This window comes from Atractosteus spatula, chromosome 22 (assembly GCF_055471065.1).
Source record: "Atractosteus spatula isolate fAtrSpa1 chromosome 22, fAtrSpa1.hap1, whole genome shotgun sequence".
NCBI classification, from domain to species: domain Eukaryota; kingdom Metazoa; phylum Chordata; class Actinopteri; order Semionotiformes; family Lepisosteidae; genus Atractosteus; species Atractosteus spatula.
This window is the reverse complement of record NC_142727.1, coordinates 5,350,278-5,375,071: the sequence shown is the minus strand read 5'-3', so window position 1 is coordinate 5,375,071 and position 24,794 is coordinate 5,350,278. Positions and strand designations below refer to the sequence as shown.

Genomic DNA, 24,794 nt, shown 5'->3' with positions numbered 1-24,794 from the left:
AACACTCTGGAGCCCACTAGGAACTAGAAGCAGAGCAAAGACCAATATGTGAAAGACGGTTTAGTTTCCTGTCCGTTTGCAGGTACACATATGGGAAGCCAGTGTCTGGCACAGCAAAGCTGGAATTATGCCGGAAACGTAGTCAATATGAACATGAAGTTCTCGATAATGTGACAATCTGCCGCACAGTAACTGATGAGGTAAGTTCATAAAAATGACCAGAACGTGCAGCAGGTATCTGAATTATCTGAAGTTTTTTAAAATGTGCCCTTTTCATACTGGCAATATAATAAATTCTTAAAGCAAGGTTTTGAAGAATATTGGAACTTAAACATGTTTAAAATGTTATTGTTTTATTTTTACATACAATAAGTGAGAAAAAATATATAACAAAGTTGTACAATTCAAACTATCCCATTAAAAGACTTTGTGAATCTCCTCATCTGGTATGATCCACAACTCTGCTGGGGTTTGTAGGATGTCAGTGTGCTTTTGCTCTTATAGACGGACAAGACCGGCTGTTTCTCTCACACCTTCAACGTGACAGAGTTTATGCAGAATGAAGGGCAGCTCGAGGACAGGCTTCGCTTGTACGTTGAGCTAGAGGAACACGGAACAGGTGGGGACCTTCGACAGCAGTGATCTCTGAGGTACACATGGTTCCTTAGGGCAGCAGAGAGGAGTCGCAGTCCGATGCGTCTTCGGAATTACAGGACCTGTCCAAAGTTGTACCAACTTGTCGCTCTATCTCAGACAGCTTCATGACACCACTTTCATGCCTTGCTAGTTTTTGGTCTTTGCAGTGAATTGCTTTCATATCAGGTAGCAACGCTGACAATGTTATGCTGCTGAGCCTTAAGTTCAGGACCATGGTGAATTACAAGCTGAGCTCCAAATGCAGGGTTTCAGAGCCTCGGGGATCTTCGGATGGTGTCAGGCTTCAACGAGGGGTATGGGAGAAATGGTTGCAGGTTAATTGAAAGATTGATGGAGACAGGCATGAAGGAAAAATGAATCGGTAGGTAACAGATTGCCTTGTAAGCATCGCAGGAGAAAAAACAATGCGCCGTCTGCCTTAGAGACTGAGACTCCCAGTGAAAATGACTCGAGTTGAAGTTGATAAGGCCCCTGCCAGTAGGATGGAAAAAAGAGGAGAAACAACTTCCTTTGAACAGAGAAAATAAAGGCAGCAGGAGAAAATTTCACTGCTCATTCAGGGCTCCAGTAAAAGGACTTGGGCACAGTTCACAAAATGTCAGAGCTATGGGATGAGGAGAGAGAAAGCCCTAAATAATCTGCTCCTTGAGAATAATTGAATTATTGGCTGCATGATAGAAAAATAAGCGGCTTTTGAGAAATGTGTCCCGACTGAGCTCACACGGGTTAATATTGGGATTGAGACCCCTTGCGAAAGCGCTGGTTGCCAATGACAGTGCCGGGATGTGAGCCGCCATCAGCCCAAGCGTAACAGGCAAGAGTTGCATCAGAAACCTTGACAGCCACATCACAGTCAGGTGTGTAAGCTCTAATCCTCAAACATATGGAGGAACAGGTCTGCTGGTGGTTCCAGATAATCAAATTTAAAGCCGATAGGTGGGAGTATAAAGAAGCTATCTGTTACATCAATCACTGGCATTTGAAACTAGCTCTCGTTAGCTCACTGGCAGGACTGCCACATGATGCTGTCTGTGTGCTCCATTTCCAGGAGTGGTACGGACAGGAATTGATGACACACGCTTCACCCACCTGTTGGGAAATGTTGAGTTTCTGGATACAGCCAAGCACTATGAGCAGGGGATCCCCCTACAGGGCAAAGTGAGTAACTGCAGTGTTTTCTGTTTCTTGGGGTCCTGTTAAATCAAATTCATCATATTTCATTTTATTAAAAAAAAATATTTTCTGGAGCCCTGTATTTTGGCACTCTGCCTGGAGTTGGTTGGCTTTCTTCTATCATGCTGGGGTAAGTGGACAAATAAAAAAACATAAGGCCTTTCTCTTGTCCTCAGATTAGAGTGGTGCGGCGAGACTCATCTCCTGTTGCCAATCACAGAGTCTATGTAACCATTGAACATTCCTGGCCAAAAGAAATTCTACTGAATGATACCACTGACAGCCAAGGGATCATTCACTTCTCTTTCAACACTTCACAGTGGACACATTCAACAATGTGGCTGGAGGTCAGTACTGTTTATCTTTATGCTTGATTCTTGCTGCACACCCAGACGTCATTAAGTCACGTCTTCATCCTTACTTGTGGAATCAGCTCAGCGTGAACCCCCTTTACAAAGGTGGCATTCTGACAGACTGCCTAGTAGATCTCTGTAAAAATTCTCACTGTTTCTCAGGAATGAGTGAACAAGAGCACACACTGGCAACACCTTACACAGGGTGTGATCAGCACAGGAAAAGAAGAAAGGCCTCTTGGACTCTTCTTTGTTTCTCTGCAGGCTGAATCCTCTATAAGCCCTCAAGACGTTCGGGCTCCCAGGTACGAGAAAGGCAGCCACTCTGTCACACGCAGTGATAAACCAAGTAGCAGCTTTATCTCTGTCCAGAAGATTGATCAGACACTACAATGTGGGACACAAGTGGCCATCAGAGCCCGATATTCTTTCTTTAAGAAAGACATTGAGGCAGATGTCGGATCCATTGACTTTTACTACCTGGTAAGTCGTTTTTTTGAGGGCATAGATTAAAATGTGATGTCTTCTTTCCTTCTCTGTTTCCAGAAAAAGACAGGCTGAGGTTGGTCCTTGTTATTCCTGTATATTTCATACACAATCCTGGCCCTTGTGAAGTTAAAGGCAGTTACACGTCAGGGATCTTGGGAAAGGCAGGACCCCATGACAGCGGGACTTGAATAAAGAGAACACCTGTTTTTAGTACAGCTGTGCCTACGTATGACGGCACATGCCTGAGCAAGAGCACATAGAGGTGTAACAAGGAAGGACAGAGCTTGTTTTGATTCTGAGGTCCCATTATAATTCTTCCTCTCTGTCCAAGTTAAACTTTAAAAAGGTTTTCAACATCCGATGTTTGATGTGTACGACACACAATGTGAGTGTCATGTTAAGCTGAGCATCATCAGCACAGCAATGAAAGTTAATCCAGTCTGTGAAATATACTGGCCAGCAGTAGCATGTGGAAAGTACAAAGTACTAGGCCAAAATTTAAAACACCACATGCAACCACTGACCAAAAGTCTCTCCCTCCAGTTTTATAATCAAATGATTATATAAGACAGGAACATGAACATGACAATGCCTGATGGTCCCATCAGAAGTTCAAGACCATTTACACAATTGAAACAAATGTCACAACACATCATTTCTCACCCATATTAGAGCCATCCCCATACTATTATGATGTCTGAAACTAGATTCATTACAATATTCTGGATAACAAGAAACCCATGGAGGTGCTGAGACATAATTCCTTCTATAGCTTTCCACTAAGAATGCCAAAACGAGATATCAAGACTGGACTACAGGGTGGGCTGAAGGGGTGAGATCTGCAGTCCTGAAAGAACTAGGAAGAGTACAGGAGTTATGAGCAACAGATTTACAGGTACTAGTTTTTAAGCTGTAGTAGGAATGGCATTTAACACACGCTACAACAGTCCTACTGAAAAGGACAGCTTTTGTTCCGATGCTGAGACAATTTTCTCTAAAGCTTGAGGAGACAGGGGCAGAGTGTGGGAATTTACATCACTGTCATTACTAACATCCCAACTGCAAAATCAAATGAAATCAAATCAAAGTTTGTTTATCAAATGCACAACAATACAGCGTGCAGCAGTAGTTGTTGGCAATGAAATGTCTTTTCTGCGAGGTCAGCAGGGGGAAATATTGGTGCCGTGACCCGGATGGGAGTTTCCTTCGCCGAGGCGAAGTCAGCAGGGGAGGGTATAGCGGAGCTAGTTTGGTACGGTGACATCATCGCCCTCCCTGCGCGTAGCAGGGACCTCAGCTGCCTGGGCTGGGGGAGGTCTCCTTTAGCTCATGTGGCTGGCTCCCTGTTGGATTACCCTGGAGACCCGGGTTCGTGCCCCAGGTGTTGTGTGACGAAACGGGCAGGGTGGAGCGGCAGAGGGCATGAACCCACACAGAACTGGGATGGTCACAACTGTAGCTTGGCCATTTAGCAGTCTTATTGCCTGGAGCTATAGTAGAAGCTGTTCCGTAATCTGTTGGTCTTTGACTGAATGCTTCGATATTGTTTACCGGACATTAGGAGAGAAAACAGTATATGACCTGGACTGGGGTCCTTGAGAATAGACCTGGCCTTCTTAAGACATCTAGCTGAGTAGATATCCTGGATGTTTGGTAGCTCACAGCCGGTAATGAGCTGCGTTGACTTCACCAACCTTGCAGTATTTTGCAATCCAGGGCGGAGCAGCACAAAAATCACAATAATCACAAAAATAAAAAAAATCACAAAAACCTGCTCAGTGACCTGAGACTTAAGGGGGTCCTTAGGTCAGGTCACTCAGCATTACAGACAGCAGGATACATCCCAACTCTAATGGCCCAGATCGCTCACAGGAGACTTTAAGCTAATATATTACAGGAGATAAGTAAATGTTATCCTGTGTTCTTGGTGAGCAGCAGATGAGTTTGATTCTCTCCTCTATGTGCTGTCAGGTGGTTTCCAGAGGAGCCATTTTAATCAGTGGACACATGGTGGAGCCCCTGCTGGCAGGTTCAGGTGTGTTTGAGTCGTTTTCGCCCCGCCCTCACACTGGTCTCTATGCACCTGAGTCAGTTAAACGACAGCCAATCACTAATCGGCTGTTTCAAAAGCAAAGTGATGGTAAACAAATTCCTAAACAGAGGACCAATAAAAACTGAACTATTGCTAAAAAATTACATACATATTGTACTTCTAATGGTGTTCTGAATGCTTGAGGTTTGTGGGTGGTTTGTGGGTTGTGTGGATAACTGAAGGCACCCCGTTTTTAGGGGGTCCTCTGCTGGTCTGAGACCTTGTCCACCAGTCTGTTCTCTGGCTGACAACTCCTTTATAAAACTGTGCCGTAACCAGCTCCTTCAATTTAAGTAATGAGAAGTCAGGTTAATATTACAGGTGGAAGACCTGCACACGGAGCACTGAGCATTCTGTGTGAAAAGTAGCATAGTGATCTACCAGGCTGTATTTCCACAGACTTCCAGAATGTCCAAAATTTTAAAGAAAAATCAGTAAGGTACTTTTCAGAGAAATTCACACTAACAGATATCAATGAGGCCCCACCAATGGTGCACTCAAAGTGAGCATCGCCTGGGTTGGATGGCATCTGTCATGCTTGGTTTTCTGAGCAGCGCTGACCTCTTGTGGCCTGGTCAGTGCCCCATGTCATTGAGGGCTGCTGTACTTCTCCCATTGATGCACGTGCAGTCAACTCCCCTGCTCTGAAGTGCCTGATGTGCCTGTGGTGTCTGTTACAGTGAAAGAAGGGGAGGTGTCCTTCCTCCTGCCTGTGAGCCATGAGTTGTCCCCGCAAGCTCATGTTCTGGTATATGCTGTCCTGCCCAATGAGAGAGTCCTCGCACACAGCTCAGACTTCCAGGTGGAAAAATGTTTCAGACACAAGGTAAGTCTTGCTTTCAATGGCACCACTAGTTTTTGTTCTGTCCTATATTACTGTGCAAGTCAGCAGGTCAGAGGTGTTCCCATTTTTTTTCAATTCTGTTTATTAAATATCACAGCAGAGACATCATTTTTTACACTTTTACATTTTTTAAGAGAATAACAATGAATGTAAGAAAAAGAAACGAAAAATGGAATTAAGGAAAAAAAATAAGAGTGAAAGTGGAAAGAAGAAAAAAGACAAAAAACAAGCAAACAAAAAAAACAGGTACAGTCACAGGTGTATCAGAGTTTACCATTTAAAGGCATAAAGGTTATAGCATAGCTATATATAATGGCTTAGGAGTATATACTGAGCTCCTCTTTTAAACCTAATGCTCTCAAAGGCTTATCCCACAAATCTTTAAAACAGTCCAGCTCACCTTTTAGGATGAATCTTAACTTTTCCAAAGAGATCAAGTTTTTTTTAGTAATTCCCAGAGGGCTAGAGAGGGAGGCTCGTCACCAACCCACTCACCTGATCATGATTGCCTTTCTTGCCAGCATCAGAACAGGCTGGACTACTTCCCTATGGTTCAGCAGCTGCACAGGCAAAACTCCCAAGATGCACGTGAGAGGATGAGGATCTAACTGTATTATAAAGATCAAAGATATTTTTTTACATACCTCCCACCAGAACCTCTGGACATACAGTATGTACATTCCCACAGACAGTGAAACAGTGTTCCAACCAATGTACTCAAAGAGCTGCGGGAGCCTGGCACAAGCTGCTTCTGATCCCTTTCCAATTTAACTTTTCTTATGTAGGTTCTGTGTGCATGTCAGCTTCTTATTCCCATGTTTGTGCCTCAGGTGTCCCTGAAGTTTGCGTCCCCTCAGTCTGTCCCGGGAGCTGACAGTGCTGTGCACCTGAGTGCCCATCCTGGATCACTATGTGCCCTGAAGGCCATTGACCGCAGTGTGCTACTGGTGGAGCCAGAGCAAGAGCTGACTGCAAAAGTAAGACTCACGACAGCACACACTGTTTCTATGAGGGTGACACACTAGTAATACTGAAGTCATGTTACTACTGGAACTACTGGTGGTCTAGATATACACATTGTTGAAATTACATCTTCAGTTGCTACTATGGTGTTGTCCTACTTTGAATCAAAATTGCACATAATTTCTAATTTAAGAACTAAGACCTAGAATGTCACCTTGTGTAATGGAGCAACTGTCCCTAGAGTAGTCACCAGAGGGGAAGAACACCGTACTGCTGTTTCTGCTGTAACGTGATAGTTGTGTTCCTAGAAAACATTCCGTAATAGAAACCATTGATTCAATGGGAAGGTATATTTTCTTAATATTATTAGTTTAGATTTTCTCCACAATGTGTTTATGGTGATTTTATACAGATATAAAGTGAAATATTCGATAAAGAATAATATGCACCCACATTTACATTGAATAGCCATGAGAAATAGCACAGTCTAGGAGGGTCAAACAAATTGTTTTAGATTTTTGCAACACTAAACATGACTAAGCCTAGTAGAGTGAATGATACCACTTTCATTCCTTTCTCTTGTATTGTTTTATACATCAAGCTGTTGTTCCAGAGTAAAAGCTTTGCTTTTCTTTTCACTTGCACCACACACACTAGCAGAACACTTCATTGTAACAGCAATATTTATATCAATGAAAATATGGCAAATGAGCTGTGACTGTTGTTTACATGCAAGTATACAGTATATGCAAGAGATTTAAGAGTTTACCATTCCGGTTTTCATCTGTTTCTCTACAGATATGTAGAGAATACAGGAGAGGGCATTGAGTTTTGTAGTGAGATCAGACAATTACAGTATAGTCTAGTATAGGTGAGAGACTTTGACTAAATTTAGTTTCAGATCAGGTTATAGGAGAGGCACTGATTGTGTCAGTGCACTGGCGTAAATGGTATTGAAATAAAATTAACAACTTGTGCAGCAATAAAATGTTTTTCTTGACTACCTGTATATTTTATACTGATAAATCTCTTGTTTCTCCATATTTTCCCAATATCAGATCTATGATTCACAGCCTATACATGCGATCTCCTATAATAACCACTACTTTTATGACAAGCCCAAAGACTGCCTGCCGGTGAGAGTGAAGAAACGTTCTTATATAATACACGACCCGGATTCACCCAGGAATGCTGAAAACACTTTCAATGTAAGCATGTCGCCTTCCTTAGCATAGTATAATAGTAAGGAAAGTCCTTGAATAGAAATCTCTCAGAGAAAAGCCAGGCTGGGTGGAGCAGTAAAAGTAGTAAAAACGTTAATCAAGGTAAATGGAGGTACAGGGTGATGCAGCCCCTGGGAATGGTCAAGAACTATCAATGCAGCATGGCACAAAGGTCCTGATTTGCATAAATAATCACGATAAGCATCTACTTATTCATCCTGCTTATGAAGGAGATGAAATAAGTAACAATTCTGTGAGTTTGAAAATAATAAATAAAGGTCCGGAAACGTGTTGTTCTTAAATCACTTAGTAAAAAATAGGCTCTGTAATTTAATACTTTGTCAGCAGTGAAAGAGAAAATGTTATTTTGGAACGTGGTTTTTAAAGGACTGATCTCCTCACACTGTCCTCTGCAGCACCTGAGGATCAGAACTATCACAAATATGTTTCTGCATAAGCCTGACTGCCTGCTATTCAAGGGATGGACTTTCTATACCCAACAATATAGAGAATATGGTTGGCATCATGGTAAGCTGTGTTTACATTAATCTTTGATGTAACAGCTGGTGATTACAAGACCAGCATGGTGAAACTACCAAAATCACTACACCTGGGGAACATGCGAAAGCAGCACTTCTCTAAAGATAAAGGAGTGTCCCCAGATGTACATGTGGAATGAAGTCAGAGGCATTGCTTCATATGCATTCTTATACTTAAAACTGTACTATACTTACAGAATATATACTTATTATACTTAAAACTATACTAGTTGGAATATTTATTAATCACCGTATTTTTGCACTGTTCCCCGAACTACTTTTGCACTGTTTTTGTCCTGTTGTATTTTTTTCTCCGTTTGCGTATTTGCACAGTTTTGATTACACTGTTATTGTTATTGTGTTACTGCCCATTGTCTTGTCTTCTGTTCTATTTATATACTGCGCCTGAGTGACTAATGAGAAACGCTTGTAACTATACTACGCACCCGTGAAAGCATAATGACAAATATAGTTGAATTGAATTGAATCCTTCTAGGCATAAAGAACAGAGCTGGGAAAACACAACCAAGGCTGTTAGGAACTCAATACAAATGTTTAATGATCATGCCTAGTGTTATACAAGTCTCTCAGTGCTCTGACCTCATTTCTTATCTTTAGTTCGACTTTTAACACCTAAAATTGAAAGACTCATGATGAGCCCTGCTCCAATCCCAGTAGTGCAGACGGTCCGAACATTCTTCCCTGAGACCTGGCTCTGGGACCTTGTCCCAGTTGGGTGAGTGCACTGCAGGACTGTTCCTAATCCTGGCTACAATGGTCAACAACGTGTTCTGTAAAAGCATTAAGCTGCTTGTCACTGTGAGCTCAGGCATTGATATCCAAGCATTTATCTGCAGGGTTCTCAGAAAGGCACATGTTTAGATGCTTTAAAAGTCCACCCACACTGAAGTTAATAGTAACTTCAAGGTTACATAGGTCACAGGCCCTTCTCATTCAGCATTAATAATAATAATAATAATTGCTTATATATAGCACTTTTCTGGACACTCCATTCAAAGCCCTTTAAAGGTAAGGGGGACTCCCCTCCACTACCACCAATGTGCAGCATCCACCTGGATGATGCACCAGTACTCTCACCACACAACAGCTAATGACCACCGAGAGTCAGGACCTCAGCTTTATGTCTCATCCAAAGGACGGCACCTGTTTACATTATAATTTCCCCCTCACTATACTGGGGGATTAAGACCCACATGGACCGCAGGGTGAGCGCCCTCTGCTGGCCCCTCTAACACCTCTTCCAGCAGCAACCTTAGTTTTTCCCAGGTGGTCTCCCATCCAGGTAGTGACCAGGCTCACACCTGCTTAGCTTCAGTGGGTTGCTAGTTGTGAGTTGCAGAGTGATATGGCTGCTGGCATTAGCAGCCCACAACAGTAGGATACCACAGAGCTTGGATTTGGAACAGCCACTTTGATACAGGTCAATTAATGTCTGTACCTGTCCCATCTTGGCATCCTCGCTACAGGGAGTCTGGCTCAGCGCAGGTTCCAGTCACTGTACCTGACACCATCACTACATGGGAGGCTGGGGCCTTCTGCTTGTCCCCGATAGGACTGGGCCTGGCCCCATCTGTCAGGCTCACCACCTTCCAGCCCTTCTTCGTGGAGCTCACCCTGCCCTACTCCATCATCAGGGGAGAGCGGTTCGAGCTCAAGGCCACCGTCTTCAACTACATGTCCAAGTGCATCATGGTAGAACTGCCCTTCCCTACAACTGCACCAGGGCTTCTCTCACACCAGACCACTCTCTTCTGATCTGTCCACTAATTTAATTATGATATCGACCCAAGGACTTTCCAAAGATTATGGTGTGAACTAGTGTGTAATGTTTTTAAGGTGAAAATAATTGCTCTCACTACTCATTGTGGCTCAAGTGCTGCTGCTTTAGCTCGGCTTTGCAAAAGGAAAGGGTGTAAAAGGTCAGGAATCCATCCCAATCTCGTTCACACACATTTGTCTTTTCATTTTTACATTTAATATTGAAAACGAGAACAGTGTACATGGTGGATCAGGAACTGGAAGAATTATGTGCTGTGAAGTGTGGGTAGGGTCTTAAAACACAAATTTCATTTTTCCATCTGGTCAGTTAGGTTAAAGTAAGGATTCATCTCACCGACATTGGTTGGCCGGTAGATGTTTAAATATTGCTGAGCACACCACACAGACATGCAATGTCTATATTGGAAATACACTCAGGATCTGCATTAAGGTAAAAGAAAATACCAGCTGAAAATATTGTTTAACTTATGTTTAATACTTCTAGATATTTTTGTGTATCATGTGATTTTATGAACTTTCTCAGTCCTGCATTAAGGCTTTGAGCCTTGTTGCACTTGTCTGAAACTCACCCTGTCTGCAAAAGACTATCCAGGTTTTTACAGAACCCTAGTGTGTACAACCAGAATTTCCATACACTGTATGCTCTAAATGTTAAAAAAAAAGTCATTTAGAAATACGGAAGCATTAATCATAGCATGACAGCAGCATAATCTAGAGGACAGGTAACATAAATTGGGGCAGGTGTGTGAGTGGGGAGATGATGTGCTGACCTGTCACTCCAGGTAAAGGTGAGTCCAGCCCCATCCTCTGACTTCACTCTGGAGCCCTGCCCAGGGTGCGAGTATAGTTCCTGTCTGTGTGCTAGCCAAGGAAAGACCTTCCGCTGGACCCTGGTAGCCTCTGTCCTGGGTAAGTTACGTCTCTATTGCTGTGCTGTGAGTTTCTCAGTGACTGTCTGGTTCCAGCTGGACAGTTGTGCTGTGAATCTGTTTTTCTAGGTGCTGTGAATGTGTCCGTAAGTGCAGAGGCAGTTCAGACAGAGATGATCTGTGACAACGAAGTGGTGTCGGTGCCTGAGCAAGGACGCATCGATACAGTCATACAGACTCTGCTGGTGGAGGTGAGGACCTGCAGCTCAGCTTGATCTTGTCCTCTAGTATGATAGATAGAGCTAGCATATCTGGCTGTACAAACCTGTTAATTAAGTTCAAACACTTAAGCATCACACTTTACTTAATTACAACACAAACTTTACCAGATGCCACAGTTCAGTGGATCAATGAACAAAATATATGGCTATTTTTTAGTTCTACTGATCAGCAACAGGAGAAAAACAGAGATCAATGGTCCAATATTGCTAACTTCAGACCTTTCTAAACACTGTGGGTTTGTTAAACCAAACTGGAAAAAACAGGTAGTGTAAAGCACAATCCCTAAATGAACGTAATGGAGATGTGGAAAAATAAAACCCTACTTTTTAAATTAACTTTATTTCACTTAAACCTGATCAGAAATCCTCTCTAAGAACAAGAGCCTATATGTAGGCCATGACAAAAGTATAATCACTATATGTCATTACATCATTTTGAAAGGATTCAAAGACCAGAGAGCCAAACAACTGACAACCTGTCATGAAGTGCAGAAGATGCACACGTGTCAATGCACATGAAAACTCCAGTCCTTCCACACTCTTGATTAATAAATTTTCTCCTGTACCCACAGGCTGAAGGAACAGAAAAGACTATCAGTTACAACTGGCTGCTGTGTCCAAAAGGTGAGTCTGTGAGATTCTCTAATGTCTGACACTGACTTTCAGCTGCCTCAGCTTATTCATGGGAGTTTGGTTAAAAAAAAAACTTCTTAGAAACACAGTGCAATGCACAAAAACTCTTTATGACATGAGTTCTTTCAGAAGTGATTGTGGCTGTGTATTAGAACTGATAAATACAGAACAATGTATTTCTCTGGGACTGATGAGAAGGAACAGCAGTTATAAAAGAATAAGGATGAACACACCTCATCACTCTCTTTCAACATCTCCAACCCCAGTTATCTCTGCTTCTTAATGGAAATCCAGAGAGACTTGTTTACACATGTCTCCCCCTCACCCTCCTACAAGTTGGACACTCATCCAAGTTGCTCTTTGCTCTTCCCTGTACCTCACTGTCCTGTCTGATTGCAGGCAGCCTCGTGAAGGAGGAGGTCCAGCTCCAGCTACCAGAAGACATTGTGGAGGGATCAGCCAGGGCCTCACTCTCTGTTCTGGGTAAATATAGAAAACAATCTAATTTATCACTCTTTAGCATGAACACATGATTAAATAAACTTTGTCCTCAGCAAAATATTTTGTCCTGACAGAGCAACCCTCCAATCCCTCCAATTCCTTGTTTTTCTGTGTGCAGGAGACCTGTTGGGCCGGGCCCTACAGAACCTGGACCGACTCCTAGCCATGCCCTACGGCTGTGGAGAGCAGAACATGGTGCTATTTGCCCCTAACATCTACATCCTAAAGTACCTGGAGAGCACAGGTCAACTCACACAGGAGATCTGGAACAAAGCCACAGAGTTCCTGAAGAGCGGTAGGAGGGAACAAGCTGTCGATACAGAGAAGACAAATGTTACCCCTCACGTTTGTGGAATAAAATTACAGAATAAACACATTTTCTATCTCCAGAGTTTAAAACTGGGACCTATATAACTGAACAAAACTAACTCCAGTGTATTACATGTATGTATGCTTTCTTAATCATTTGCAATGCAAATAGCAGACCATATTTGGATCTTGTGACCCTACTACCATTTGCATTGTGTTCCAGCTTCTCAGTTCCCTAACTTATCCCTTAGTGAACTACCAATTTATTAAACTGAAGTTATTAAAATTGACCATTAAGATTTCACTGTAAGGAAAACCACACCAAATGCTTATTAGTACAAGTATCAGATTCTTCAATAGCTGCAGCATGACTTGTTTCTCCACCTTGGACAGGCTACCAGAGGCAGCTCAACTACATGCGCATTGATGGCTCCTACAGTGCCTTTGGGAACAGTGATGATTCTGGAAACACATGGTGAGCGGGCAGGAGGCCAGGCAGCCCTGACACACAGACTCACATTTCATCATCTCTAGTCGGCAAGAAAGGAGGCCTAAAGATTTCACTTAAAATTCTTAAACTGATTTTATTTTATGTTAGTCAGCATATGAGTCAAAAAGTAATAAAAACATTACTATAGTGTATTTCATCCCGAAAGATTCCCAGTCACACCACACATAGGAGGGGCAGCACCACCCTGGGCAACACACAGCGGCCCCACTACACTGCAGTCAATAGAGAAACATCATTACTGTGATCAATCTGCTAAGCACAGACTACCTATGGTGTTTCTGCAATGATAGGTCTGCATTGCTTAGTCCTGTAATAGACCACCTGTGGGGGCTCTGTGCTGAACTACTGAGACTTTAACTCCAACTCTCTCCTCTCCCCAGGCTGACTGCCTTTGTGATGAAGTCCTTTGGTGGAGCCCAGTCCTATATCTACATTGACCCCAACATCATCTCCAGCACCAGGGACTGGCTCACCCGTCACCAGCAGCCCAACGGTTGCTTCCAAAGTGTGGGCAGGCTTTTTAACAACAGGATGAAGGTGAGGGAGAGAGGGGCACAGAGGGTTAGACAGCTGGAGAACATGTGCCCAGGGTGTGCTATGCGATACAGTTGTGTGGAATAGTGCATGGACTATTTGTGATATTTGTGTATCATACTATTGTAAACTTGCATGTAATAAAGTGAGGACTGTGTTTCAGGGAGGTGTGAGCGATGAGGTGACCCTGACTGCCTACATCTCTGCAGCCATGCTGGAGCTCAACATGTCTAAGACAGTGAGTAACCACGTGCTCTCCACCTGTTCTGTGTCATCCTGCACTGCACTAACACTGAATAGACACTGTATCCTGGTTGGGTCTTTGCCTATGGGAATCTGTGGTGGAAGCCAGAGTGAACAGCACACACAATACATATAAACTGCAGCCAACTCAAGGACAACCATCTGTTATCAATCAATTTGTACAGTGACCATGTGGGTCAGCTATATTAGTCCATATGTAATTCATGGCAAGAGTACTCTCCTCCCCACACTGCTCACGGATCACATATAGGGATTTGAAAATGAACAACACCCCCATATTTTTCAGCCTTAATTTATTTGTTATCATTTCCTATAAACTATATTAAATTGTGAGGTGGACAGAGTCCACACAGTGGCTTTCTTACTTTCTCCTGCTAAAGATAAATACATAAAAAACAAATGGATCCTTTATTCCTCAGCCAAAAAACGGTGTTTCTGTAGATCATGACTGTCATTTGTAGTGGCTTTATTGCAGGTTCCAATTCTTTCCAGGGAATTTGTTCAAGCTGCTAATTTGCTCAATCTAAATTGAATCATGTAGATAAAACAACTTATTAAAATAAAGCTGAAGGTTCCACTTTCCTAGACGTCATTCTAGCCACAGCCCCATTGTAGGCTAGTTGTATAGACTGCTCCAAGACCCTGCCTTGAAAAGAAGCAGCCTCAAGCAAAAGCTGACTGAGCGCGTGTGGGTCAGGGAGTCACGGAGCTCTTCCCTCTCTCAGGAGCAGGTCTTGAACAGCAGCCTTTCCTGCCTGCACTCTGCCACCCAGAACCTGACCAATATCTACACTGCAGCCCTGCTGTTCTACACCTTCACTCTGGCTGGGGACGAGGACACCAGAGCACAACTATGGACCAAGCTAGAAACTCTGGCCAGCAGAGAGGGTACAGCCTCCTCCACTCTAGCTCAGCACCCTTCTCAAAATGCACAGACACATAACGTTGGAAGTACACTGGGAAGAGCAGACACACATTTGCACATAAAGAGCCGAGTGGGGTTTGGGCTTTTGATTTGAAACTGGAAGGTTATAGGTTCTCATCCCAGGTGGGGCACTGCTGTTGTACCTTTGATTACCTCACAAGTGTGAAATGTCCAGCTGTTTATGTAATGTAGGTACAAACTGAACTCTCTTTTGAGAAGTGTCACACAAATAAATTCAGAAATCTAAATGCATACACTGACATGTAGACACACATATTGAAAACTCATTTATTGTTGAGGATGAAATCCTATTCATAATTCCCTATTTACAGGTTATGAAACCTCTAGCCAAGAACCTGTTTAGTTTCTACATTTTCAGCATGACTTCTCCTTGGACCCATCGCCATCCTCCTCTCTTCCCTGGGTAATTGACCTGTTTCCCTCTCTCTCAGGAGACACTCTGCACTGGTCTCAGTCGGCCTCGGAGGATTCTGACTCCTTGTCAGTAGAGATGAGCTCCTATGTGCTGCTGGCTCTTCTTAGTCACCCACCGCTGTCTGCCTCGGACCTGGGCCGGGCCTCCAAGATTGTCAGCTGGCTGACCAAGCAGCAGAACTCCTATGGAGGATTCTCTTCCACACAGGTATTGATCTGTCTGAATCATCAAGCTCTGGATCCTACTGATCTCCTGGGTGACTCTCCAGTGCAGTGACCTGAGACCCTATATTGTGTAGCGTATGGATAGCACAAGCAGTGATTGTTTGTGGTTTGTGTTTGTGCACAGGACACCGTAGTGGCTCTTCAGGCTCTCTCTCTCTATGGGGCGGAGGCTTTCAGCAAAGAGGTCTCCAGCCAAGTGACAGTGCAGTCCACAGAAGGGGACCTCCACCAGTTTACTGTGGACTCCAGCAACAGTCTGCTGTACCAGGAGAGGGCACTGCGAGATGTCCCAGGGAAGTACAGTGTTGAGGTGCAGGGCACAGGCTGCATGTCAGTCCAGGTCAGTTTTTATACATCCTAAATGTTCACTCATCACTAAGATTTTGAGAGGCTACAAAAATGACACCAGTCTTAAATCTAAGCTTAACTCTAAAATGAACAAAAACATAAGGGCGAGATCCTCAGTTCACTTTTCAAATAAGAACAAAACTAATCCAGATGCAATGTGCATGCCTAATACAACATAGGCTAGAAGAACAGCCCTCTTAATTTCATCCTGAACCACATCCTTGACCCAAACCCTAGCCAATATCCCCAAAGGACACAAACACAGGGCACTTATTGTAAATGTCTGGAATGGATGAAACTGTGTTGCTGTCTCCTCTCCCCTCCCTGCCTGTCTCAGGTGGCTCTCCACTACAACATCCCTCCTCCTCCTGACTTCTCCACCTTCCAAATTGCAGCAGAGTCACAGATGACATGTGACAGCAGCACGAGGAACAGGCCACTCACTGCTGTCGTCAATGTGAGGCAAGTGCACGTTTCTGGTCTCGTGAGGTTGTGGTGGTGTTCCCAGTACAGCACTTGGAGTTGAAGAGTACCACCAGTGTCTGCTGATCAGATCATCTGACTGTCCATCTCTTTATATTCCAGACACATGTTCACAATAAACAAGAAGTTAACAAATGAGATGATGGCTGTTTTTGCATTTAGTTGTTAGCAGCTTATTAATTCCTGTTGGGGTTTTGTGAATTTACTGGGACAATTTATTAATTGTAGCAGTAATCATGAGGTGATTCGTTATGGCCATTAGAAAATCAATCTATCAGTGATGCACACACACACGTATTCAAGAGATATTTTTGCTGTGGCTAAGCGCCTGACAGTGACTCTCTCAAGGACCTACTAGTAGTTTGGCTGACTAGTAGAAAGTCTCTATGCACAGAGGGCGACTACGGGTCAGAGCATGTCACTTTTTAGGGGGAAGAAACTTAGTTTGCTTCTGGTGTACCACTGCTGATGAATAAAAACTTATTCAGGTTGTCGACAACAGTCCAAACATATACTCCGGTGATCAAGCGAAACGTCCACGTTGGCATTGGCTATCCATTTTTGTACAGGCATTTCCTAGGCCAACACTTTGCTGAAACAGGGGCCCAGTCCCTGTACAGACAACACTGGCCATCATGTGATTGTCTAAGGTTGTGAAAATGGCCAGAGAAGCAAAGTTTCAGGGCTGTGCAGTGTCTTTTAAACCAGAACCAAGACATGTGATGATTGGTCTAAAGTTTAGTGGGCATTTCAGACCCACGTGGGGCTACCACGCCCTGCAGGTTCCTGATTGGTTGGTGAAGGTGAGAGATGAGTAACAATGACCTCTGACATCTTGGACCACAATCCAGATGTTCCCAAGAATCTCACAGACAGATACTGTAGGTGCCAGGACTGGCCATTGGTCATGATAGCCAAGCATGGCTGGGCGCATCCCCATTTGGGAGCTGCTCCTTATCTGAGAGAAAACACCTTAAATCACAACTGCATGAATAGCTTCTCTGTGGTGCAGCCACAGCCATGAGAAAGAGAGATGAGGCCTCATTTAGGAAAGCACAGCAACACTTAATTCTGACTTATTAATAAGCATTGCCGCTACATTCCAAAATTATTTTTTCCTTTTAACCCCACAGCTACAAGGGCAAGAGAGAGAGCACCAACATGGTGATTGTGAATGTCAAGCTCCTGTCTGGGTTTGTCTTTGACAAAGACACTCTGAGTGAGGTGAGATCTCCTCCTCTCTGGTGCCATCAGTTTCCATTATTTTTCTCCTAAGTCAATACAGAAGCATAAGAGTGCGCTTACTCAGTTTTCAAAATGTGACCCTGGTGCAAACCCTCACTCTTTGCCTCTCAGTCATCATGTGATGTCTGTTTCTCCCACAGTTAAAAGGAGCCCCGTATGTCAAACGTGTTGACACTGAAGATGGTCACGTGATCGTGTATCTAGATGGGGTGAGTTCAAACCTCCTGGAGAACATCATGGGCAGCATGGACACCATGTCCTTTATTATTCAAAATTATTCAAAAACTATGATACAGAATTGCCTGGACAAGCACCTGACACTGACATTTCATACAGTGTTACAGACAGGTAGCAGAAATGAACTGTAAATATGAGTGGAAACACTTGAGCTTGAGAAAGCTACTCATAAAACACTCAAGTGCTTTTGTTGGCATCTTCATTCTGTAGAAAATGGTAGCTGAGACCTTTCTCACCATATTGTGCAAACTTTTGGTCAAATTTTAGCAAAATAGGTATTACTGCTCTGGACTCAGTAATGTAACCAGGTACATTCCCAAATTTAAAGGAATTTCCAATGCCAACAAGCCAAGAGAATCGAACCTTTTAGTCTTGAAAAGAGAAGATTTCAAGGGTCCTGATTCATTTACAGTGCAACTTCACATGGGTCTTGGGGATACACCTGAATACCCATGTAATATGTAAAACGTAAATGTAATTAATTTTGGAAGCTCTCTTTGCTTGTGTTGGTACTGTACACAGTGACCCTTGCCCTTCCATTTTACTGAGTCTATCAAAGTACATTCCTGTAATATACTTTACTTATTTTATGCTTCCTATCTGAAAAAGTCAAATTTTCTTATTTTTCTTTGATACATCCACGTAATTCCTTTAGTAATTCCATACTCGAGTAATTAACTGACGTTTGACTTGCCACTTTTAACTCACTCGCTAGTCTTTAATGGGTGATTCTTACTGCAGCCGTGCTGCCCTAGTAACAGTGGTCAGCCCTGAGGGTAAGAATCTCAGGTGGTCCCACCCTCACAGCCTCTGGTTTCAGTTCAGCCCATGCTATGCCCTCCGCAGTGTTTCTGAGTCATCAGCTGCTGAGCAGGTACAAGTGATAGTGCAGTCAAGTCATGTCTGCACACTCCTGTGGCATCAACCCATTAGCATGTCATCAAAGGATAGTACCTCCATCTGACAGAGCACAAAACCCATTCTACAAAGCTAGAGATTCCAACCTGCAGTGTAATGAAATAAAACATGATAGGGTACATAATTCTACATGGTTTATGTAATGAAACTGTGGTATAACAAAGCTCATTCTATCAAGGTGGCACTGTACTGGAGATCCTAAAAGGTGCTGCTAAACTCAATACAATGGGCTTCCTCAGAAACATCCGTGAAACAAGCCAGACAGCACAACTGGAAACTACATGGAAGTACATTGAAAACTGAAAACAGTAGGGACTTCTTTACACAAAGGGTGTTGGGAGTATGGAACAAACTGTCCAGCCATGTTGTGAAGCTGATACTCTGGCTTCTTTCAAGAAAAGGATGACTAAGATCCTCAGATCATTAGCTTCTAATTAACAAACAGACTAAATGGACAGAATGGCCTCCTCTCATCTGATCATTCTAATTACAAACCTGACTAGGAACATGACACAATTTAATCTTCCTACTTATTCCCATGTCTCTCAGACATTATCAGAAATGTTTCTAGATTTTTAATTTATATTGCATCTTTTGGCCTCTGCATTGTTCTTCATGACATATTATAGAATGCATCACCAAAAGTGTCAGCCATGTCAGTCATCTTTTTCTCCTTTGCAGCTTCATAGAGAAAAGTCTCAACAGTACAGATTCAGAATGATCCAGGAGCACCCAGTGAAGGGACTCAAACCAGCTGTGGTCAAGATCTATGACTACTACCAGACAAGTAAGCATCCTCTAATGAGAGAATAATTGGCCAATTGAATTGTTTATTGAAAAAGGCCCAATGGCTTGCTCTAATTTTACTGTGTAAATGTGGTTTACTGTGGAACTGAACATTAGTTGTTCCTCCCCTTTGCCAGGGCATGTGGGGGGTTTAAGTTATGTGGTTCCAGGGGAAGTAGTTTTCATAGATTTTAGTTAGCTGTTCTTTGGAAGCTATGCTGTGTAGTAAAGTTAGCATTCAGTATAGTCCTTGAGTGCCTCCACATTTTTAGGTACTGGTAGATATAGTAGTAAACCATTAGAGCTGTTAAGACTACTTTACTGTCTGGTTGTCTGCAGCATAATTAGCTCATGATATGGGTCTGAGTGCGGAGAAATATAATGTAAATAAAAATTAATTTACCATAGTAAACTGCCAGATGGGTCTGCCTCTCACAGGATGTTCATTGTATCTTCCAGGTGAGCAGGCTACATCAGAATACACCTATCCATGTCCTGAAGAAGGTAATAGCACTCATGCTCCATTTTGTGTCTGTCCCTTGAGCATACTGATTTCTGTGATCTCAGTCTCTGTTTCTGATGTCTGGGAGGTAGAGTTAAAAAGATGCAGAGCTGTCTGTTATTATCACCACAATCATTGAGTTTATTAACTTCTTTAACTTCCTATCAACATGAATTATACACTGAGTCATGTGCTCTCTTGGCAGATCATGAGATCAACCAGATTTGAGAGGGAGCTCCAGGAGACTACAGTAAATCTTCAGAATACTGTATATTTCCATTAAAGGCCATAAAGAAATCTAAGACCTTGTCACCCAGGGCAGACGTCCTATGAGCAGTGAACATTGAAGAGCTCACTGAAAATGCCAGAATAAACGCACCCGATTCCTTTGAAAATAACATGTTTTTTTTGTTTTGCCCCATTTTGGTTCCTCTTCCTAATGCTCCTGTACAGTAAAAATAAAATACTGAAAAATTGTGTGCATTACACAGTTGAGCCTCTGCTTACCAGGATTATTCCAAATGGAAAAGGTTCTGCTTTCCATGCAACATGATTGAACCCATATTGATCCTGAACAGAATGGGGAAAAAATTGAAATTCCCTATTGGTAAAATCCCTATTGTACTTCACTGAATTCATTTACCAACAATAGTAAAGCTCTCTAGAATAGATCAAGGATAACTCATTTAAAATACTTATGTCTTCTAATTTGTCAAAATACTGTGTACAGCTTCAATATGAGGCTGCTGTCTAAAGATTAATTCAATTTCAGTTATTACCTCTTTAAAAAAACACTTTACTTAATTAGTGTAGAGACATAATAATAATAATAATAAACTTTATTTTACATAGCGCATTTAAAGGTGGCTTCTCAAAGCGCTTTACAGAATGACAACAACAATAAATAAAAAGAATACACAAGATAAAACACAATTACAATATACAGAGGAGACTGTGGATAGTGGTACTAAGAAAAGCAGTGTGGTGAAGAAAGAACCAGTTAAGTAAATGCTTTTCTAAAGAAGGTTTTAAGTCTGGATTTGAAGCAGTTTAGAGAAGGTGACTCTCCGACATCCTTGGGCAGAGAGTTCCAGAGCTTGGGGGCATAACATGAGAAGACCTTGTCACCCATACAATGTAGACGGGCTTGGGGGACAGTAAGGAGAGCAGAATTAGAAGAGCGAAGGTTGCGAGTTGGGGAGTAGGGCGATAATAGTTCAGACAGGTACTGAGGTGCCAAGCCATGCAGAGCCTTGTAGGTGAGCATGAGGATTTGTCCACACAGAATTTGACAGGAAGCCAGTGCAAGGACTCCAGGATAGGGGTAATGTGATCATTTGCAGTAGACCTGGTCAGGATTCTGGCTGCATAATTTTGGACATACTGCAGTTTGTTCAGAGTAGATTTAGATACCCCAGCGAGTAGAACATTACCGTAGTCAATTCGAGAGAACACTGTGTTGATCAGCTTTTCAGCCACAGAGTGGTTCGAAAAGGTTGTTTGTCATGAGGTGGTTATGTACTGTAACTGAAGTGTGACAGCACGTTCTAGAATATTTGCAAGAAAGGATAAGTTGGAGATGGGGCGAAATTTGTTAAGGCTGTCAAGAGCCATGTTAGGCTTTTTTGGCACTGGGGTAATGGCAGCAGTTTTGAGGACCAGTGGTACAGTGCCAGTGCTCAAGGATTCATGTATAATATTGAGGACAATGGGACAGAGAGAAGAGAAACAGGACTGAAATAAAGTGGTGGGAATGGGATCTAAAATAGATGTGGTGGGTTTCATATGTGTAACTAGTTTATTGAGGGATGCTGAGTCAAGAAGAGAGAAGCTGGAGAGAAGGGAACCAGAAAAGTTGGATGAGGAAGGAGGAGGTATGGAAATGATATGCATAGTGGAGAGAATGTGATGCCGGATATTGTTGATCTTAGAACTAAAGAAATCTAAGAATGTGTTGCAAAGTTGCGATGAGGCAGGCAATGTGGTGGGGCACTACTTATGTCTGGCTTGAGTAGTCTGTTGATGGTGGAGAAAAGATGTCAGGGGTTGTTTTGGTGATTTTCAATGATGTGAGAGAAGTAGGTGGATCTAGCCGACTCTATAGTAACCTTATATTCAGACAAGTAATCTCTCCAAGCCTGATAATGTAAGGATACCCAAAGGTGGAGATATGGATCCTGTGCAGCTGCAGGAGTAGCTGGTATACACGGCAACAAACTATCCGAATCGAGAGGTGAGTTCGTGGTCAATGGGAGTAAGGAGGGTCGAAATCCAAGACAGACACCAGAGGCGAACAATCCAAGACGAGAGGTAAGATCGTGGTTGAAGGGAGAAAGGTAGGTCAAAATCCAGAACAAATATAGGAGGCAAACAATCCGAAATGAGAGACGAGGTACGAAGTCAAACGGCAAAAGGGGAAGTCCAAAATCCAGTGTCACAAGGTATGGGGTATGCCAGGTAGAGCTCACAAGGAGATAACTCAATACCAAGCAGCGGGAAGCGGGTTATGATGGTATAAATAGCGCAGGGTGCTGCACAGTAAAACGTGTGCAGGTGGATTAACATGCGGCGGCGCTTGCTATTATTAACCCGCTGCTGGTGCCGATTAATTTGCTTATGGGTTGATCTCTGTTGGCTGGTGGTCGTGACAGTACCCCCGGGCAGCTCCCGACTACCGAGATGGCCGGTCGGGATAGTCCCTCTGAAAGTATCTGATTAGCATAGGGTCCAAAATATCCTTCTCCGGAACCCAAGATCTCTCTTCAGGGCCATAACCCTCCCAGTCGGCTAGATACTGAAGGGTACCGTGGTTCCATCTGGAGTCAAGGATCTTGTGGACCGTATACTCCGGGCGCCCCTGAATGAGACGTGGGGGAGGCGGGTGACGTTGTGGAGCCAAAAGGGGCAAGCGGTAGAAGGGTTTCAGAAGGGAGACATGGGATGATGGGTGGATTCTGAGGGTGGGTGGAAGTGCAAGACGGAAGGTAACTGGGGTGATCCGGGAGAGAATCTGGATGGGGCCGATGTACCTAGGCCCGAGCTTCTTGGAAGGCAGGCGTAGAGGTAGGTTCCTTGTTGATAACCAGACGAACTGTCCTCTTTGAAAACGGGGGGCTGGTCTGCGGTGATCGTTGGCGAATTTGGCCTGGCCTTGGGTCAACTTCGTAAGGGCTGTCCTCGCCATTCTCCAGGTCCTCTGCAGCTTGGAAATATATTGTCGCACCGACAGCACCGGCGTGTCCGGAGATGTGACAGGGATAAGAGTGGGTTGATAACCTAGTGAAAAGAGGAAGGGAGAGAGACCTGTGGAGGAGGAGGTAAGAGAATTGTGGACATACTCTGCCAAGGGAAGCAGCGATGACCAATCATCCCGCGAATTGGAGGTGAAGGCTCTCAAAAAGTAAGGAGGCTTTGGTTGGTCCTTTCCACCTGACCATTGGCCTCAGGATGATAACCAAAAGTCAAAGATACATGGGTCCCCAGAGCTTGACAGAAAGCCTTCCAAAAGGCTGAGACAAATTGAGGTCCCCTGTCCGAGACCACGTCGTCGGGCAAACCATGTATCCTGAAGACCTGCTGCACAAACAGTGACGCCATTTCCTGAGCTGTGGGCAGTGCTGGGAGGGGGACAAAATGGGCTGCTTTGGAAAAACAATCGGAGACCACCATGATTACCGTATGACCTTGACTGTTAGGAAGGTCCGTAATAAAGTCAACAGCTATGTGGGACCAAGGGCGGTGTGGGATCAGAAGGGGGTGAAGGAGGCCGGCCTTCCAAGCACGTGTAGTCTTGGTCCTGGCACAGACTGGGCAAGCCCGGACATACTCCACAGCATCAGATCGCATGGTAGGCCACCAGAAGCCCCTGGTGAGGAGGTCCAGAGTGCGTCTGCAACCAGGATTGCCCGCAAAGCGGGAGTCATGTCCCCACTGCAGAACAGCAGAACGCAAGTGGTCCGGTACAAAAAGCTTATCCGGGGGGCAGCACAGAGGAACTGTAGTTCCATCGAGGGCACTTCTGACCTGATCCTCAATAGAGCAGTGGATCGCCCCCAGGACGAATGATGAAATGATTGGTTCCGGTGTGTAGTCCAAATTGGGGGGATCATGGAGCCGAGAGAGAGCATCAGCTCTCCCGTTCTTGGAGCCGGAAGTATAGGTAATAATAAAATTGAAGCAAGAAAAGAAAAGAGACCAACAGGCCTGACGGGAATTGAGGCGTTTGGCAGATTGAATGTAGGCCAGGTTCTTATGGTCCATGATAATGACAAAGGGGTGGTGAGCCCCCTCCAGCCAGTGTCTCCATTCCTCCAGGGCCAGCTTGATAGTTAGGAGTTCACGATTACCCACATTGTAATTAACCTCGGCGGGGGAAAGCTTCTTATAAAAGAAGGCACAGGGATGTGGAATGTGCTCTTCTCCGTGGCGCTGGGAGAGGACTGCCCCAACCCCATAGGCAGAGGCATCAACCTCGACAATGAAAGGCTGAGTGGGATCCGGGTGTCGTAGAAGTGGAGCCGAGCTGGAGTTGTTTCAAGCGTAAAAAAGCCTGTTTAGCCTCCGGGTTCCATTTACCCAGGCCTGGTCGGTTGCGGGTTAGAGCGGTGATGGGCACTGCAACGGAGCTAAAGATCCGGATGAATCGTCCATAGAAG

The 24,794-nt window shown here is 43.8% G+C and overlaps 1 protein-coding gene across 1 annotated transcript in view; it reads left to right on the top strand.

Annotated features, from left to right (window-relative positions):
* The window catches only part of LOC148816702 (alpha-2-macroglobulin-like), a 28,858-nt gene extending 8,229 nt beyond the window's left edge, over window positions 1-20,629 (top strand). Inside the window, exons 8-36 of the mRNA XM_088940011.1 lie at window positions 83-200; window positions 505-619; window positions 1,706-1,815; window positions 2,007-2,177; window positions 2,448-2,666; window positions 4,644-4,707; window positions 5,445-5,590; window positions 6,439-6,585; window positions 7,630-7,779; window positions 8,211-8,322; window positions 8,952-9,069; window positions 9,821-10,046; window positions 10,916-11,042; window positions 11,132-11,253; window positions 11,856-11,907; window positions 12,316-12,399; window positions 12,536-12,712; window positions 13,120-13,201; window positions 13,618-13,774; window positions 13,935-14,009; window positions 14,761-14,923; window positions 15,413-15,603; window positions 15,745-15,960; window positions 16,306-16,430; window positions 17,585-17,675; window positions 17,837-17,905; window positions 19,533-19,638; window positions 20,097-20,141; window positions 20,345-20,629. Coding sequence (XP_088796137.1) covers window positions 83-200; window positions 505-619; window positions 1,706-1,815; window positions 2,007-2,177; window positions 2,448-2,666; window positions 4,644-4,707; window positions 5,445-5,590; window positions 6,439-6,585; window positions 7,630-7,779; window positions 8,211-8,322; window positions 8,952-9,069; window positions 9,821-10,046; window positions 10,916-11,042; window positions 11,132-11,253; window positions 11,856-11,907; window positions 12,316-12,399; window positions 12,536-12,712; window positions 13,120-13,201; window positions 13,618-13,774; window positions 13,935-14,009; window positions 14,761-14,923; window positions 15,413-15,603; window positions 15,745-15,960; window positions 16,306-16,430; window positions 17,585-17,675; window positions 17,837-17,905; window positions 19,533-19,638; window positions 20,097-20,141; window positions 20,345-20,367 — 3,601 coding nt within the window. The 3' untranslated portion in view covers window positions 20,368-20,629. The remainder of the gene's footprint in view (window positions 1-82; window positions 201-504; window positions 620-1,705; window positions 1,816-2,006; window positions 2,178-2,447; window positions 2,667-4,643; window positions 4,708-5,444; window positions 5,591-6,438; window positions 6,586-7,629; window positions 7,780-8,210; window positions 8,323-8,951; window positions 9,070-9,820; window positions 10,047-10,915; window positions 11,043-11,131; window positions 11,254-11,855; window positions 11,908-12,315; window positions 12,400-12,535; window positions 12,713-13,119; window positions 13,202-13,617; window positions 13,775-13,934; window positions 14,010-14,760; window positions 14,924-15,412; window positions 15,604-15,744; window positions 15,961-16,305; window positions 16,431-17,584; window positions 17,676-17,836; window positions 17,906-19,532; window positions 19,639-20,096; window positions 20,142-20,344) is intronic.
* Window positions 20,630-24,794: the final 4,165 nt, after the last annotated feature.